Here is a 17992-nt window from a genome sequence, read left to right on the forward strand (position 1 = left end):
CAAGGTATCTACCCCACAGAAAACAGCATAGGAACTTAATCAATTTGGAAGTGGAGGTGTAGGACAAAGAACATTTGGGGCCAGTTTGTGCACCGAACCTCGCATTCTCTAACGAGAAATTGGATCCTACGCAGCCCCTAAAGGCCTTCGAATCTTAAGCAATGAGGAAAATTTGGCAGGAGTAGGAGAAAGGGCCGTTTCTGGAGTGTTCTGAAGGTATATGGGTGAAAGACCACTAGAGCCTAGGGTTAGGTGGAGGAAGAGTTTGGGACGCCGCCCAACGCTGGAAGAACTAGAGAGAGGTCGTGAGGCTCACATTCCGGGTCTACCTCTTCTTCAGGATAACTGCGCTGTTAGGGAATTGAAGATAACCATTGCATTTCCCTTCCCTTAGACCTCCAGGTAACACTAGCCCACCAGGAGGCTCAACTGCAGAGCCTGGAAACGGTGTGCCCCAGAACAGGGCACGCGAGCTTCCTCTACGCGAGTTTTCAAAACTATGCTGATTCCTGGCCCAGGAGGGGAGCAGGCCTGCACCCTTTTCCATTTTTTAGGTTAAAAATGCCTTCGTAGGTTCAGCTGAGGAGTGTATCCACCAGACTAGTCTTAATCCGTTGCAGACGTCAAGGTCGCCCGTCCCTTTGGGTCTTTTTTGCACTGGTTGGATTTTAAAAAGTCAGGCGGGCACCAGGAACCTCCTGCTGTTTACTGGGTAGAGGGGGGCACCTCCCTGCCGAAGCGGAGGCCCGGTCGGGCGTGGCAGCTGCGGAGAGAGCAGGGCGGGGGCGAGCCGGGGCGCGCTCCCGGGATCCTCGTGCACGCGCCGCGGTGCCGCCCGCCCCCGCCCCGCCCCGGTCAGCTGGGTTCCGCGTCCAGGCGGCTGCGGAGCATCCCGGGCGGCGCGAACGGCCCAGCCATGTCTGCAGCCATGAGGGAGAGATTCGATCGGTTCCTGCACGAGAAGAACTGCGTGACCGACCTCCTGGCCAAGCTCGAGGCCAAGACCGGAGTGAACCGGAGCTTCATCGCGCTCGGTGGGCGAGGGGTCCCCGGGAGCGGCGCGGGCGGGAGGCCCCTGGCGCGTGGAGCGGGGCCTGGGAGCCGGGAGCTGCGGGACGCTGACGTGTCGCCTCTGCCGAGCCGGTGTCCCGCTGGGTGGAGGAGCCCGCCCTCACCTTCCGGACCCCTCGGCTGCCGGGCGTGGCGTGGACAATCCACGCCCGCGCGCGGGATCCGGGTCTGGCCGAGCCGGGCTTCCCAGCCGATGCACCGCGCGGGCCAGCTGGGAGGAAAGGGAGGCAGGGGACTGCCCTGTATACCCAGTCCAGGCGGGCGCTCCCCGGGTGTTGAGGCCGGGGATTGCTCGGTATGCTCAGCCCAGGCGGGCACTGTCCTAAGAGTTGAGGCAGGGGAATGCTCTGTATACCCAGCCCAGAAGGGCCGTGCCCAGGGAGTAGAAGCAGAGGCCTCCCCAGGGTCCCCAACCCAAACAGCTGCCGGTGAATGGGCAGGCCGGACCTCCTTATGGTCGGTTTCTCTCTGGTAATCGAAGCAGGAGGAAAACGCCTAGAAAAGGCCTAACCTCGAAGTGTGGGTGTGGGCGGGGACTGTCTTTTTAGAATGTCCGCAGGGCCACCTAACCGCTTCTCTCCTCTGCTCTCCAGGTGTCATCGGACTGGTGGCCTTGTATCTGGTGTTCGGTTATGGAGCCTCTCTGCTCTGCAACCTGATAGGTTTCGGATACCCAGCCTACATCTCGTAAGTGGCTCACCCTGCAGCCAGCTCTCCCCTCCACGGCCCTCCACTTTCAGGGCTTGTGGGCTGCTTGGCCCAGGTTCTTGAGACAAAGTCCCATAAGGTTAAAGTACTGACTGCTTAAGGTTACACATTTGGGAGCCTTAACTTGTTCTCCCATGTCCTGTCAGCTAGCCAAAAGGTATTTTATTTATTTATTTATTTATTTATTTATTTATTTATTTATTTATTTTTGTCAGATTATACTGACAACTTGACCTTATCCAGGCAGCACAAACTGTGGTGGAGCTCAGTCCTCCCCCCCTCTCTGGCAGACAGACTTCAACAAGTATTGGGAGTGAACTGCATCCCATTGATGACTTATGGTTATTTCCACCATATGTTTTTATACACAGTAAAACCCAATTAAGAATGCTAGAACTTTCTTAATTCAGAGTTATATAGTTGGGGCAGGTGAAGACTTTCGGCTTTATTTATTTGATCCCGGGTCTCACGCTGTAGCCCTGACGTGCCTAGAACTTGAGATACTTACAGCAAAGACTGACCTCACCTCACTTTAACTGTTTTTTCTAAGTGCTGAGATTACAGACGTGAATCACCGGCCTGGCTTAGCTTTTTGATTTTTAAAAAGGCTAATTAGTGATCCAGTGAGCTGGCTCAATGGTTTGTTGTTTGCCACCAAGTCTGACACCTTGAGTTGAGTCCGTGGCCACCCACATGGCAGGCGGGAGAGCTGACGCCCACACATTGCCCTCTCACCTCCACGTGCCCTGTGCCATTTGCTCGCTGCTTCCTACAACAGATGAGTAAAGGAAATGACAAAAATTTAAGGCTTTATTTTTTTCTTTAATTTTTAAAATTTTTATTTTTTGTGTATGAGTGTTATGCCTATGTCTGGGCACCATATATGTGGTTGGCACTGGAGGAGGCTGGAAAAAGGGTGTTGGAGTCCCTGGAATTGGAGTTTTGTACAGTTGTGAGTCACCATGTGGGTTCCGGGAATCAACCCTGGGTCCTCTGGAAGAGCAGCCTGTCCTCCTAACTGCTGAGCCATCTCTCCAGCCCCAAGGCCAAATATCAAAAGCAAATTTGGAAACACCATAACAAACCTTGTAAAAGACATTCATAATGTAGCTCCATGGTTATATAAATTATTCATGTAATTAGAAAATGAACCATAAGATTAGCATTTATTTAATGAGTATTATAACTTAATGTTTAATTTTGAATTTATCATTTCTCTCTTCAAATCAGAATTACTTCTCTCTCCACAAATGAATTTTGTTTTATAGTGTAACAAAGTTGGTGGTTTCATCCATTTGGTTTCTGAATCCTCTCAGCCATAGTGATAAAAATAAAGGTGAAAACATTTCACTCGGAGGCCAAGACACAGATAATCTTATAGCACGTGACTCTCACTGGCCAGATTGGAACTTAACATATGCTGGAAGGGAGAAAATGTTTTATTGCCATTTTGTTTTGTTTCATTTCTGAGACAGTCTTAAATAGCCCAGGCTGGCCTCAAACTTGCTGTGTAGCTGAGGATGACGGTAAACTTCTGCTCTTCCTGCTTCTGTCTGGCCAGTGCCACCACAGCTAGTTTTGCAGATTTGTTCTGAGAAGTTGGTGGTTCTGGATAAAGGCCAGCTACCGATGTGACATGCTTGCTTGTGAGGTTGGAGACCCTCAGGCTCCAAGTTGAGAAGGGCGTTATCTGCTAAGGCATCATGTGAGTTTTCTGATGGTACCAAGGACCACTAAGGCAGACTAGGAAAACTGGTTCACTGCAGTAAAGGTAGAGAAGCCCTTTTAGTGATATTTGATGTAAAATGCTCAGAACAGCCTTGTCCAAAATAGCTATGTGTGTGGTAACAAAGTTACCCTGCAGTGCCCTCTTTGACCCGACTCAGTTTGGGAGTCTTTCTTTCTGTTTGGGTGTCTAACTTGTAATTCTTTTAAAAAGGTAACATTCTGAGGCGTTTTCAGGTGTGTGTCTTAGAATTGTTTCTCTCCCTCTACCATGTGGGTTCTGGAGGTTGAACTGGGGCTGTAGGTTTGGCGGAAGCCTTTTGCCCATTGAGTCACTGCTCCTTCCCCCAGAATATGGATTTTTTAAAAATATGGATTCTTTTAATAACATTGATGACATAATCACCTTCTTTTTCTCCGTCAGTGTTACTTGACATAATTGTATGATAAACATAGCTTCTTTGTTGGCATGAATAGATTATTATGTGAGCTGTAGAGAGTTCAGTCTGTTTCTGGGAACTGGAGAGCCTTCTCAGCAGTAAGAAGCACTTGCTGCTCCTGTAGAGGACCCAGGTTTGGGGTTCAGAGCCTGATGGGCAGCTCATAACTGGCTGTAACTCCAGTTCCAGGGGACTCATAGCTCTCTCCTGGCCTCCACGGGCACCAGGCACGGACATGTTGCATATACATACACATGCAGGCAAAATATTTAAACATACAAAATATAATTAATTTTTTTAAACAATCTGTTTCTAAACTGGGCACGATGGCGCATACCTGTAATCCCAGCTCTTGGAAGGCAGAAGCAGCAGGATCTTAGTGAGTTCAAGGATATCCTGGTCTACATAGAGAGTTCCAAGCCATGCAGTGAGACTCTCTCAAAAAACAAAACAAAACAAAAAAACCACCTATTCTGGATGGAGCACGTAGGTCCACATACAAGTACAAGTACAAGTGCGTATGACTAAGGGCAGGACAGAACTAGGTTGTGTGTTTCCTTGTCTAGAAGTAGTCTTAGGCTGGGCTATTTTCAGCCATATTCAATGTGATTTTTTTTTTCTTCTGAGACAGGGTTTCTCTGTGTAGTCCTGGCTGTCAAAGCGATTTTTAAGTTGCCATTTCTAGCCTTATTATTTCTTTGTTTATTCCTTCATTGTCTACATATTACTGTTTTTTTTTTTTTTTACTTACAAGATGTTGAGTGTTTCCGTTTGGTGCTAGATGTTCTAGCAGTAGAGCTGGTCATTTCTAAGTAGTAGGGGGTTAGATTTCCCAGGGTTAGAGTTTAGTCAACAAGTATATCTGCTGTATTTTCTTTATAGTTTTTATATTCTGAGGCAAAGTAAATTTTAGTCAGAGTTAGAAAAACACTAAAGATGTAATAAAGGACATTGAATGATTTCAGCAAAAAAACCAGAAAGTAATATTCAGTGATTATAATACTGCTCCCACTGGTGTATGTATGGATGGACTGGTGTTTGTATGTATGGACTGGTGTTTGTATGTATGTGGCCTTTCTGTAGCTCCCGCAAGGTTCTGATCTATGCAGTCTGGGATACGGCCTCGGCTTGGGGGTCTGAAAGGATTATCAATCCTTTATACTTTTTAGAGGATTCTAGTGTGCAGAGAGTGTTGAGAGCCTCTGGTATAGAGGCAATGATGACCACCACACAAGTGCCGTTAAGTGTGAAGACTGGGCACAAGGGAGGGAAAAATAGCCTTCTGTTCCCGAGAATAGTCTAGAGACCCCCTCAATGCTCTGCTCTGTGTAGGAGGGGCAAGGGAAAAGAAAAGGGGGATCTGTGCACAGTAAAAAGCATACAGACCCAGGTCAGTAAACGTTCAGGCAGCCAATATTAATTTAATTAAGTCTGTTCATTGTTTAGCCATGACTATTGTGATTGTACAGTTTTTCAAGAGAGAGAAGGAAGGTCTTTAACGAATGGTGGTTTTGAGTAGTATTCAGGTCATTGTTCCTGGGGTTGGGGAGATGGCTCAGTGGGTCAGAGTACTTGCTGTGCAAGCATGGGTACCCAGCACCCACGAAGAAAACTGGGTCTATATGTGTGCATGTGCCTGTATCCCCAGCATTTCAGGGTTGAGGGAGGTAGATCCCAGCAGCTCATGGCCAAGCCGTCTAGCTGAAACAGCAGGCTTCTGGTTCACTAAGAGGCTTTGTCTCAGGGAAGTAGCATGGAGACGTAGAGGACACTGGAAGTCTGGCTCTGGCCTCCACATGGGCATGCAGACAAACCCACACACGTGTGCGTGTGCACTGCCATATTAACCTGTATTCACACACCACCACCACGGTTTCTGCTGGTCTCAGTCGCGTTGGGCTAGTATATAACCAGAGGTGATTTAGGAGCGAGGACATTTTTGTTCTGACTTCTGAAGGCTGAGAATTCCAAGACCAAGCTGCCAGCTGGTTTGGTCATCTGATAGCTGTTATCTGCTTCGGAAATGGCACCAGCCTGTGGCATGGTCATGTGGCACAAGAGGCGAATGAGCTTCCTCGAGCCGCTCACATCAAGCAGAGCATTTAAACCTAATCACCTTCTAAAGGTCCCATCTCTTAGAACTGTCGCATTGGGTATTAGGTTCCATCAAACCAGTTTGTGGGGTACCGAGCTTCAGGCCCCAGTGGTCACCTCTTCACCCAGTCACTCTCTGTTCCCCTTACCGGTCTCTTCGTTCCCCCAGACAGTTATTTTTCAAAACTGAGGTTCATCTGCTTAGCAAATGTCAACGTCAGCCACATGCCAGGTGCTGGTGCTTTAGATACAGCAGCAGGGAGCAGGCAAGAATTAGGTAAAGTAGTGGCCGGATGGCAAGCTCTCAGAAGAAAAGAGGCAGGCAGCTGTGTGGTAGAGAGTCACAGGAAGGGCTCTTTGGAAATGTATCTGCAATGCTATTTAGGACTTAGGAATGAGCTGGAGCCAGCCTGGCAGAGGCAGCGGAGGGAGCCACGGCCTGAGGCTGCAAGCAGCCTGGCTGTGTGACAGGGAAGAGTGCTGAGGGAGATTCCAAAGGGGTGTAGGTCTGCCGAGGGCAAAGCTGGCGGTGAATGGCGTGTGCCTTCCGCTCCAGATGGTTGTATTTTTCCTGATTGCATCAGAGAGGGTGTGAATAACGGGTCACGTGATAGACGCGCTCAGGTAAGGTGGAAATGGCTGCTGAGACCTCTGGAAGGGATTGGTGATCTGGCTAAAGGTCTGCCAGAATTTATTTCCTTCTTTCCTCACCTTTCAGCTTTGTTCTTGCTGTTTCCTCCCCTTGTGCCCGTTAAAGGAAGGGGCACAGAGATTGCATCTAAAGGTCAGCATTGGGCCTAGAGATTGCAGGGTGTGGAAATGAAATTTGGAAAAGCTCATTTGGCCGCCTGCCTTTTTCCATTACTCACCCCCTTGAGAACTTCATGGGTGAGGCTCAGGTGCATCTGGCCCCAGGTCAGGACTCAGCGAGTAGCGGGTGTGTGTGTGTGTGTGTGTGTGTGTGTGTGTGTGTGCTGGAAACAGTGATGAGGGGAGACAGGGCCTCCTCCCAGGCCTCCTTCCCTGGGACCATTCTGCTTTTCTTTGTGCAGTTTCTTTGAGCTCCCTAACCTCTGTGCTTCTGGACACTTTGGCCACCTGGACAGGCAGTCTGAAAGCGAATTCCAGCCTGTTTTGTTCCCAGGAACTGTTGGCAGGTTCACCTGCATCTCCTCCCTCTGCCACAACAGACAACAATAGAACTTGTAAGGACGGACCCACATCTTCTCTCATAGGCCAAATGTACACTTCGTGCCCAACATGTCCACAACCTGTAGAAACATCCCTACTATCTAATTTGAAATATTTTTGTCACCCCCGAAAGGAAATCATTAACAGTCGTTCCCATGTCTCCCCGCTCAGTTCCCGGGAACCCTTAGCTAACGTGTTCCTGTGGATCTGCTCTGAGCGTTTCATAGGTGGGATCATGCACTTTGTGGCTTTTGTGACTCAGTGCAGCCCTACCTTTAATGACAATGCTCACTTAAGAGGCCCTGAGACCAGCTGAGAGTGGGACTCTGCACCTTCTTCCGCAAGCCCCTGCCTGAGACCTGTGAGGATCTTTGGGCAGTGTCGCTGGTACCATGCTAGTTCAGCCAGGAGCGAGTCTGACCCTGCTTCTCTGTACAAATGGAATCGTGAGGCAAAGTCTAATGACTTGATTTTCTATTTTTATTATTGCCCCGCAGTGAGGAGAAGTGGGGAGGGCTGGTCTTCTGTCCTACGCACAAGCTTTTGGTCTAAAATTCTGCACAGGCATCTGTGTCTTTCTCACCATTTCATACGTGCTTAGAAAACTCAGGCTGCCTCCTTCCTAGAGCTGCTGCGTTAGAGGTCAGATGTGTATCACCTTCCTTTAGTGTTTAGTATGTTTTAGTTTTCTTTTCTGTCGTGTAGGGGTTGAACATGGCCGTGCTACTAAAGCCCGGTACCACTGAGCTAACGCATATATTCCTTTTAGTTTGAAATGGCATTCTCTGGTCAGGCACGGGGAACACACACCTGTAACCCCAGCATTTAGAAAGTGAGGGTGGAATATCAGGAGTTCAAAGTTATGCTGTGGCCAACCTGAGACCCTGCGCACCCCAGAGGAAAATAAAGGAGTTGGGGAAGGAGAAATGATAGCCCAGGGATGGGCACAAACACACATGGAGGGAAGGAGGGAAAGAAGGAGAGAGATTTATTATTTTAAATTGTGAGTCCATGTGGGGAGACGTGAACATGGGTGGGTACCCGAAGAGGCCAGAGGCATTGGGCCACCTGAAGCTGGAGTTACAGGCAGTTGTGAGCCATCCCAGGGTGCTAGAAATTGGACTCTGGTCCTCTGCAAGAGCAGTAAGAGCTCTTAACTGCAGAGCCATCTCTTCAGCCCTGAGAGTTTTATCTTCACAGAGCTGCTGGACACTTGTATAGCATTTTATTTAGCTGAAAATTACATATATCTTTGTCTAATGCCTTCACAATATAATTCATTTAATGTTTATACCAATCCTGTTATGCAAATACTATGGTAATTCCCACCTTTACAGACGGGGGCAAAAGTAACTGGCTCAAGACTTTGCAGTTTGTAGCGCACCATTCCCACCTGCGCTCCATACACTACCATACAATTCGTGAACTGGGCAAGGGGCTGGAGATTGAAACGCACAAAAGACTCACAGACAGAGATACGGGTCATCCTTGAATTCCCCAAGAATGTCCCTTTTATTGTGTTCAGGGGCAGCTTATATAGGGATACTTAGCTGATAGCTACGCCCCAGCCAAACCTACCAGAAACCACTCTTCTACCATCAGGGTCTCATGCTCAGAGCAGCTGCAGGCTGTCTCAGAGCAGAGGAAAGCAAATTGTTTACAAGCAATTCAGAATCGGGGGTTCACAGCTCCCAACAGCAGTTCATGGGTGGGAACTGGTGTGTGACCCCATGGAGCCTGGTTCCCTAATCTGGGTCTTAGATGCTTCCCGTGTGGCCTTTCATGTGGCCTGTGGATTCATGCAGTGACCTTATGCAGTGAAGGAAACTGAACTCGTGTTAGCTTTTGTATGAAATCAGCTCTGTGAACACACTATGCAGAATGTCCTCTGTCTCTCAGGTAAGGTGCCTCCAGCCCCATATACCTACACATGGAGGCATTTTCTGTGTTTCGTGAACGTGCTAGAATACTTAATTTATCAAGGCTCTGGAGATGCACCCGGGGCCTCACGCTATGCGTACACTTTACTGTTGACGACATCCCAGCGCCTGGCTTTTGACACCAGTCTCAACACGCAACTCTGTCTGGTCTGGAACTCATTACCCCGCTGCCTCCGTTCTCCTGTCCTGGAATTTTAGATATGTACCATCCCCCGTGGCTGAACTTAAACTTTACGACACCATACTTGACAGAGATACTTAGTTCCACAGCCTTTGGTTTTATTGACAGTGGTTGTCCTGGTGTGATTTACCTGTGGACTTATTTACACAGTGTGCTTGTCATTAAGTTGGCTCTTGGATCCTTTAAGAAAATATTAGAGTAAAGGAGGGCAGATATGACGGCTCAGCAGATAAAGGCGCCTGCCACCGAGTCTGGTGACCTGAGCTCAGTCTCTGCAGCCCACATGGTGGGAGGAGAGAACAGGCTCTCTGTGTTCCGACCCTCATATGTGCACCGTAGGAAACAACACCACACCCCACAAGCAAATAAGTAATAAGAATTTTAAAAATAAAGATTAAAGGAACAAGTTCTATTTTTCATTGTTTTTGTATAGTTAACTGGGAAAATAGTTTCTCCACAGTTAAGAAACCTACTAAACACTACCCATCTCGTTTATGTTGTTTTGTTTGGTTTCTGGCACATGGTATAAACAGTAAACAAATGAATTAATTTGATTGACTCATTCTTCTATCAGCCTTTCTTGCTCTCTTGGTCATATCTCTTGTTTTGAAAACACATATTCTTCACTGAAAACAAAGCAGCAAACAGCAGCAAAAGGAGACCTAGGCAGTGGTAGCACGTGTTTTAGTACCAGCACTTGGGAGGCCTTGGAGGCAGCAGATCTCTCTGAGCTAGAGGCCATCCTGGTCTACAAAGCAAGTTCCAAGACAGCCAGGACAAAGGCTACTTAGAGAGACCCTGTGCCTCCCCACCCCCAAAACGGTGAAGCTTGTGGCCACCATAGTTCTTTATCTTCTTGTTTTTCTAGGAAGAAGGAGAACATTTCCCTTATTTACATAAGCAAAATAGTTCATATACTTTAAAATATCTTTTTTTAAAGAAAACTATTCTTATTTTATGTGTATTGGTATTTTGCTCGCATGTATGTATATATGCAATGTGTGTGCTTGGTGTCCACAGAAACCAGAAGAGGGTGCTGCCAGGTCCCCAAAACTGTCTTGAGTGGTCACGTAGGTGCTAGGATCAAACCTGAATCCTCTGTAGTAGCAGCCAATGCTCTTAACCACTGAGCCACTGTCAGCCTCCTAAAATGCCTTCGTCTGTGAAGCACTGGTGATGGGAAAACTGTGTTGCTGTGTCAGGAATTCTCGTGTCTGCGGTGACCAGAAGTGTGACAGACATTGTGATCTGTATTCTTTGTATTCAAGTGTCTGAGGGCTGACCTTGAACTCCAAAGTGTGTTCTGTGGAGCCTAGTGCTACCTCCCTCCGCAGGTGCCGGTTTTCTTGCTTCTCATCCTGTTTGTGCTTAGCAGACATACCTGTCAGTTTGCTAATGCAGTTGACTGGTTCAGATCCTAAGGATGGGCGTGATTGACCGCAATGGTAAAGTCTGTGCTTTGGAGATAGACTTATTCATTTTACTGAACTGTAACTCAACTATGTAACGTGGTATGTCTCTAAGTGTGTGAAACAACAGAGGTTAACATGGAGCTGATGATCACCAGCTGTGCTACCCTTTGGCAAACAGCCCAATTTACGGGAAATTATTTGTATTCGGTGAGGGTGTGGAGAGGGCAAATGAACACATGTGGAGGTCAGAGGACATGTCTGTCATCTGTTTACCCCTTCGACTTTTTAAAAGTTAATCTTTCGTGTTTTAAGTTATATGTGTGCACAAGCTTGTGTCCATATGAGAGTATCTGTGGGTGGTGTGTGTGTGTGTGTGTGTGTGAACGCAGGTGTCTGAGGACTCTGGAGGTGTGAGCCACCTGAGTGCAGCTCCTCTCTGAGGGCAGTAAGAGCTCTTGTCCGCCAAGCCAGCTCTGCAGCCCTCTCCTCTCCCACCTAGCTTTGTGGCACTTTCTCTTGTTCCCGGCAGGGTGCTGGATGCAGTGGCTAGCGGTCTGATAGTGCACTGCACCTCCGGGCTGGGATCACAGGCACAAGCCCTGTCTGCTTTACCGTTGGCTTCAGGGGATGGAACTGAGTTAGTTGTCTGGCTTCACCAGCCGAGCCGTCTTGCTGGCCTCCGGCTTTCACTGATAAAACTCCCTGTTCCTGTGTGTAGAGACTCTGTAATGGCTGAGTTCAGGGTCGTTCTTTTTATAGCTTACAGGGGAAAACTGATTTTGTCATACTTTGGATTTCCCAACTTTACTTCATGAAACTTTGAGACAAGCTAAGAATTACAAGTGTTTCCAAATACTATTTTCTTCTTTTCCTTTTCCCCATCCTCATATTTGTTATTTCTTGTCCTTTTCCCCTGTGCTTAAACCATATGCTAAAAACCACCGTTATTCACAGTTGAAAAGAGCAGGGATGTTTTATTCTTCAGTGTGGTGAGTCTGTGTGGCTTGTGGTTCTTTCTGCCTTGGTTCAGTGGAACAGGTCGCCCCCAGGAGAGTCTCACTAACTTGGACTGACAAGGTTTGAATTTCAAATCCTCTTTCTTCTCTTCTTTTTCGGGGTGGGGACTGATCATTTCTTTGCTACTGGGGAAGACTTACTTTGACCGGACCCGACTCAGTAGAAGCTCTCAGCGAGGACGGCCTGCACCTGTGGTAATCTGTCCCTGCTGGCCTTCTTTGGCACCTTCATTCTCAGGGCCAGAAGTTAAGCATGCTCTGCAGGCTCTCGTTTTTCTTAGAGCACTGCTTCTTCAGAGCAGTACGTCCGTGTTTGTGTTACAGGACGCGTGGGGTAGGAAGACTGATTCCTGCGTGCCTTAGTCCCGGGCTCCCAGCAGATTGTTGGGCGACACCTTCTTTAGAGAGATGGGAAAGCCTTCAGGTTCTGCTAGCTCTTGGGGCCTACTGAGCCCCAGTAGAATCTGTCAGCTCAGGAATCTCCCCTCGCCCTCGGTGATAACCAAGTTCACTTTGGCACCCACAGTGTATCCTTACAGACTTGGCTTCCTCTCCAGTTCCTGATTGGGAGCAGGACGCCAGGGCGCCAGCGGCTTCCACAGCCATGGCTTCTCAGACCTTTGCCCTCACCCACCTGAGTGAGTTTCTGACAGCCAGAAGGAAGTAGCTTCGTCTTGATGCAGACCATCGTCTGGAGGAGCAACAGAAAGAGCTTAAATCCATTTGTTTCTGTTGACTCTTGTTCTGAGTCCCCTGCTATCCTGACTGAATGCAGTTAATATTGGGTAGTTCATTAAGTAGAAAGTTCAGAGGAGTCCATTTCATCTGATAGGCTTTGCGCCTCTTCTGTTTCTCTGTGTGTATAATAGCGAAGGCTTTTAATCCCTACAGCACAGGTCGTGTCATTGTTAGAGAAGACTGTTTGTAAGGAAATCTATTAGTAGTTCCTCAAGAGAGAAGTTAAATGAGTGTGTTCACTTTAGTGTTTGTTCTAGTGAAGCTCCAGAGAGCATGGCCTCCTAGGAGGCAGTGGTACCGTGTGGAGCTCAGAGCTTTCCGCATGGAGTCTCCTCTGCCCCTTTCCTCACGCTCATCTCAGAGGCTTAAGGAAGTAAAAATCTGTCACTCCAGTGTCAGGACTGACTTTGTACTCCGAATCTTTCTGGGTACCTGGACTGGTCTGTCAGCACACGTGACACAAATTTTATTTGTTTGCTGTCTTGTTTTCACACAAAATTAGAATGTTTTATACTCAGCAGTGAATGTTGGACATCTCTGCTGTCCTTTTTAAAGGCTTCTGAATATTTAAGATGTGTTTAATAGGCCATTCCCCCTTGAAAATGTGTTGTGTGGAGATTCTATCATCTTTCAATTGAATTGGAATTTGTTTGGTGGATGTGTTGGGGGGTGGCACATGGTTGCCATGGCACCCCTGTAGTGGTCCGAGGACAATATCAGGTGTCAGTCCTTGCCTTCCTCCTTGTTTGTGGCAGGGTCTCCTGTTTGCCATGGTGTCCACCAGGCTAGGTGGCTGGTGGGCTACTGAGGGTTGTTTGTCTCTGTCTGCTAGAGCTGGTGGGCTACTGAGGGTTGTTTGTCTCTGTCTGCTAGAGCGGTGTGGGGTCAGACACGCATTACCGCATCCACTGTACATGGTGCTGGGGATCTGGACGCAGGCCTTGCTCGTGCTTTACCCATGGAGCCATCTTCCCAGCCCTCTTGTTATCTTTGGAAACAACAGTCTGGCTTGAAACTGAGATTCTCGTGCCCTCACCTTCCAAGTGCCGGTGTGGCAGGTGTGTGGCGTCACAACCCGGCTCCTGTGCAGCTGAGGGCACGCGGCTGCCCTCTGCCCTCCAGAGGCTGAACAATAGATCTCAAGAAGGAACTAGACCCAGCTCCTCTGGGTGGGCATAGATGGTTGTCTTCTAGGTTTGTGGTTTCCAGCAGACTGGAACACCAACTCAGACCACCATCCTGTCATGTCTGGTGGAACCCTCCCCTGCCCAAGTAAGCAGGCAGGAGGATAGCATGGTCTTCTGGGGATTTTGACTTTGAGACCGTGACCTTTTCTCTACTCTTTTTGCTCTGTGACCAGTTTTCTAGTACAGGACAAGATCTCCGTGGTGCCTTCCAAAGCCGAGGGTGCAGCCCGCCCATTGTACGTGCACTAACTGGTAAAGATTACCTGTCCACCGTGCTCCAGACGTTGTGCTAGGTCTGTCCAGTCTGGTGGACTGGTCTGGTAGTTAAGAAGATGGCTGGCTCCAGTGAAGTCAGCACTGGCTTCGGAGGTGTCCTGGGTAAACCCAGCCGTGCTACTTGTAGTGTGCTGTTTCTCTTCTCTACGCTACAGTTTCTTTCTTTAAAAGAAGAAACAAAAATGGTATCCCATGGGTTATTATCAAGGTTTTATATATTTTTTATTGTTTTTGATGGGGTCTTGTCATGTAGCCCTGGCTGGCCTGGAACTCAGAGAGATCCCCTGCCTCTGCCTCCCGAGAGCTGGAGTTGGTTTGCCGCAGTTCATGCATCTGCCTGATGTTGGAGGGCGGGCTGCGGGGCAATATGGATCTCACTGATTGACAGTGTGTTTTCTCTTGTGCTGCTTTTCAGGATGAAAGCCATCGAGAGTCCCAACAAAGATGATGACACCCAGTGGCTGACGTACTGGGTGGTGTACGGCGTGTTCAGCATTGCCGAGTTCTTCTCTGACCTCTTCCTGTCCTGGTTCCCCTTCTACTACATGCTGAAGGTACCGTGGCCTCTAAACGGCTGTCCCTCCACATCTGTGCCTCCCTGGCCCTCTCTCTCTCAGACTCCATTTCAGGACCCTTACACCAGGAATAGTAGGAGCAGGGGCTTAACTGTTGGATCCCAGTGGCTCTTGTCCCCCATTACAGCCAGAAGGCAGGATTCATGTCTCCCCCCTCTGTTCAAGGCCTTGGAAGAGCTAGGCAGTTTGTGTCCAAAGGTGTGTTTGGTGATTGCCGAAGAGGAAGGAAGCACTGTGATGTGCACCACACAAGGAAAGAAGCGTCAGCATGTTTCCAGTGTTCCTGGTGCTGAATAGGAGTTACCATTTGGGGGGGGGGGGGGACATGTAATTCTCATAATAGACTTGGAGAAGAAAATGTCCAGTTGGTTGGGAAAGTCATCTTGGTAACTTTGGCTGCTGCGGTAGTCAACTCAGCCCTGCCAAACCTTTTTGGCACAGGACTAACCCAGGCTGCCAACATCTGGGGGAAAGGACAGGAAACGGAGACTCATAACTGGATCTCCGTAGGCTTCTGGCTTGCCCAGAGGTGAATGAGAGGGAGAAGGTTGCCGACTGTGTGGATATGGCGGTGGGTTTTCCCCTGGATGGCAAGCTGTCCTCGATGGCTCCCCCGGTGTCTTCCAGTCCGTGGGTGTGATGTTCCCAGAGTGCAGACTTTGTAGGCTGGAGAAGATGGTGTGTCCAGCTCTGAGGACTCCAGGCTGGTCTCTTTCCCGTTCTATTGTAGGCATTTTACTGCTCAACATACATGACATAGTTTAAAGGTTCAAGTCGTTCTGAGAGACTTTGAAAAAAAATCTGCATTTTGCTTAAAAAAACAACCATTGTCGGAGCTGGCGAGCTGGCTGAGGGGGCGAGAGCACTTGCTGCACTTGCAGAAGATCCAGCCTCCATTCCCAGCACGCACAGAGCTGCTCACAACAGCCTGTAATTCCAGGGGACCTGATGCCTCTTGTGGCCTCCATGGGGACCGGGCACACATAAGCTGAACTCTCATACATAAAATAACATTGGCACATAGTTACAGCCGCTCTGCAGTTAATGCATGTGTTGGGGTTTTTATTTCAGCTCTCATAATTTTCAAGCCTATTTTTGCTAGGCTCTTACTTTGAATTTATTTGCCTGCGTGAGTGTGTGTGAGTGTGCACTTGTAAGGTCAGAGGGCATGGTCAGCAGCCGCGCTCTGGCCGCTGGCTTGCACGGCCGTCTCACTTCTTTGAGCTGGAAACTGTCTGTTGTGAATTTTGCATCATTCACTTGTGGGTTTGCTCCTGACAGAGTCTGTGATTGATTATGTTGTTTTTCCTTAGAAACAGTGTACTCATCAAGTATCTTATTATTTTGGTCTGAAAACCAATTTTCCTCCAAGGGATTCATAAACTCTGTCCAGCCGTGGAATAAAGGCCACACCCATTTATGCTGGAGTTGGGGTGGGTCAGTCAGTGCTAGCCTGGGGAGACTGAGGCAGCCGAGGAAACAGCAAATGATTGACTCCCCCTCCAGCTGTCCCTCCGCACCCTCAAAGATGCCTGGGAGTTGTCTCTGGCAGAGCCTGAGGAGTGGGGAAATCCTGACTTTTGGTTGGTGAGTGCCCCCACTCCCTGTTTTCCTCAGAGCCTCACAGAGACAGTCCCTGTGCTAAAATCTGAAAATGTAGGAAGGAGGGTTTTTGTTTTGTTTTGCTTTGCTTTCTAAACTTCAAAGTTTGGAAACAAGAAGAAATGCAAAAATCACAGAAAAAGATTTGATAAATTTGACTAAATAAACATCTTAAGAACTGAGTTTCTATGAGAACAGGTGTAAAGCTGTCAGAATTCTGACAGACCAGGAGGATACTTACAACATTTGTATCAAATGAGGAACTGATCATAAAATATGTTAGAATTTCTGTAAATGAAGAAAGAACCAGTCAGAATTTCTATATAGATATTTAACTAAAAAGAAAAAGTGACTGAGTGTCCTGGAAGCCTCCCCGTGACGTGGGGCACGGGCGCTCTTAGTTAAAACACTGGCTGAAGCAGCCTGCAGAGGAAAGGTTTTATTTCCCCTGCAGCTGCAGTCAGGCCATCTGGAGGGAGGTCAGGCAGGAGCCTGCAGGCCGCAGCCGAAGCAGAGAGGTGGAGAAGAGGGGCTGGTTCCTGGCTTGCTCAGCCTGCTTTCTTAGACAAGCTGGGCCCGCCCGCATCCATTAGTTATCAGAATGCCCCACAGACTTGTCTGGAGATCAGTCTGGTGGGGGCATCTTCTCAGTTAAGATTCCCTCTTCTGAAGAGATAAGAACACTGACTGTTCTTGCAGAGGACCTGGGTTCAATTCCCAGCACCGATGTGCCAGGTCATAACCGTTTATAACTCCAGGCCTCCACCAGCACCAGACACACACATGGTGCATAGACATGCATAAGGCAAACACTCAGACATGTAAAAATAAAAAATAATTAAAATGAAAAGATTCCCTCTTCCCAGGTTTGTGTAGTTGACAAAAACCAACCAACACATGGAGTTAAAATTAAATATTTTGTTCACTAGATTGACAGATTTTTGTTTTGACAAGTCTCTTGTGGCTTCGCTGTGAGAAAACACTGGTGTGTGCCCCCAAGCCTGGCCTGGCAGACAGTTCAGAAATTGAAAATGCCTGGTGAGGATGAGTGTGCAGGAATTGGACGTGTAGCGTACTGCAGCGAGCAGCGCTGTCACTAGAGCAGACATTTGAGGGTTTCTGTTGAACTGAAAATGACGCTGTCTTCATGATGCCCCAGGGAAATGTTCACAGCGCATGGCGGTTGCAGAAGGATGCTTTTTCTTTTGTTGTGGAAGAACATGATAACATCTCCTTTTGGTGTGTGTGTGTGTGTGTGTGTGTGTGTGTGTCCATGTTCACATATATGGGCACAGTGTGTGGAGGACAGAGTTGGTACCGGTTTTTTCCTCCATTGCTTCCTGTCTCATTCACTGAGGCAGAGACTCTTGACCCCAGAGCGCATCCCTTCTGCTAGTCTGGCTAGCCAGCTTGTTCCCCGCTCCCACATCAGTGCTTTACATACTGCACCGTCTCTCCCGGGACCCAGCACTTCTCATTTTAACTTTCTGTCCTTCTGTCCTTCTAGAGTGACCGTCTAGAGTGACCAAAGAAGTGGGTTTCAGTTGGTTAGCCTGTGGGAGATTTTCCTTCCTTCCTTCCTTCCTTCCTTCCTTCCTTCCTTCCTTCCTTCCTTCCTTCCTTCCTTCCTTCCTTCATTTTTTTATTTTTTTGGTTTTTCGAGACAGGGTTTCTCTGTGGCTTTGGAACCTGTCCTGGAACTAGCTCTGTAGACCAGGCTGGTCTCGAACTCACAGAGATCCGCCTGCCTCTGCCTCCCGAGTGCTGGGATTAAAGGCGTGCGTGCGCCACCATCTCCCGGCTCCTTCCTTCCTTTTTTTTTTTTTTTTTTTTTTT

General features: G+C 48.2%; 1 protein-coding gene across 1 annotated transcript in view; it reads left to right on the forward strand.

Moving 5' to 3' along the window:
* The first annotated feature begins 826 nt into the window (after positions 1 to 826).
* Positions 827 to 17992, forward strand: part of Reep5 (receptor accessory protein 5) — a 24928-nt gene continuing 7762 nt past the window's right edge. The window contains exons 1-3 of the mRNA XM_050134977.1: positions 827 to 1034; positions 1665 to 1758; positions 14395 to 14533. Coding sequence (XP_049990934.1) covers positions 917 to 1034; positions 1665 to 1758; positions 14395 to 14533 — 351 coding nt within the window. The 5' untranslated portion in view covers positions 827 to 916. The remainder of the gene's footprint in view (positions 1035 to 1664; positions 1759 to 14394; positions 14534 to 17992) is intronic.

This window comes from Alexandromys fortis, unplaced genomic scaffold (genome assembly GCF_014885135.2).
Source record: "Alexandromys fortis isolate MF-2015 unplaced genomic scaffold, M_Fortis_MF-2015_v1.1 scaffold_25, whole genome shotgun sequence".
NCBI classification, from domain to species: domain Eukaryota; kingdom Metazoa; phylum Chordata; class Mammalia; order Rodentia; family Cricetidae; genus Alexandromys; species Alexandromys fortis.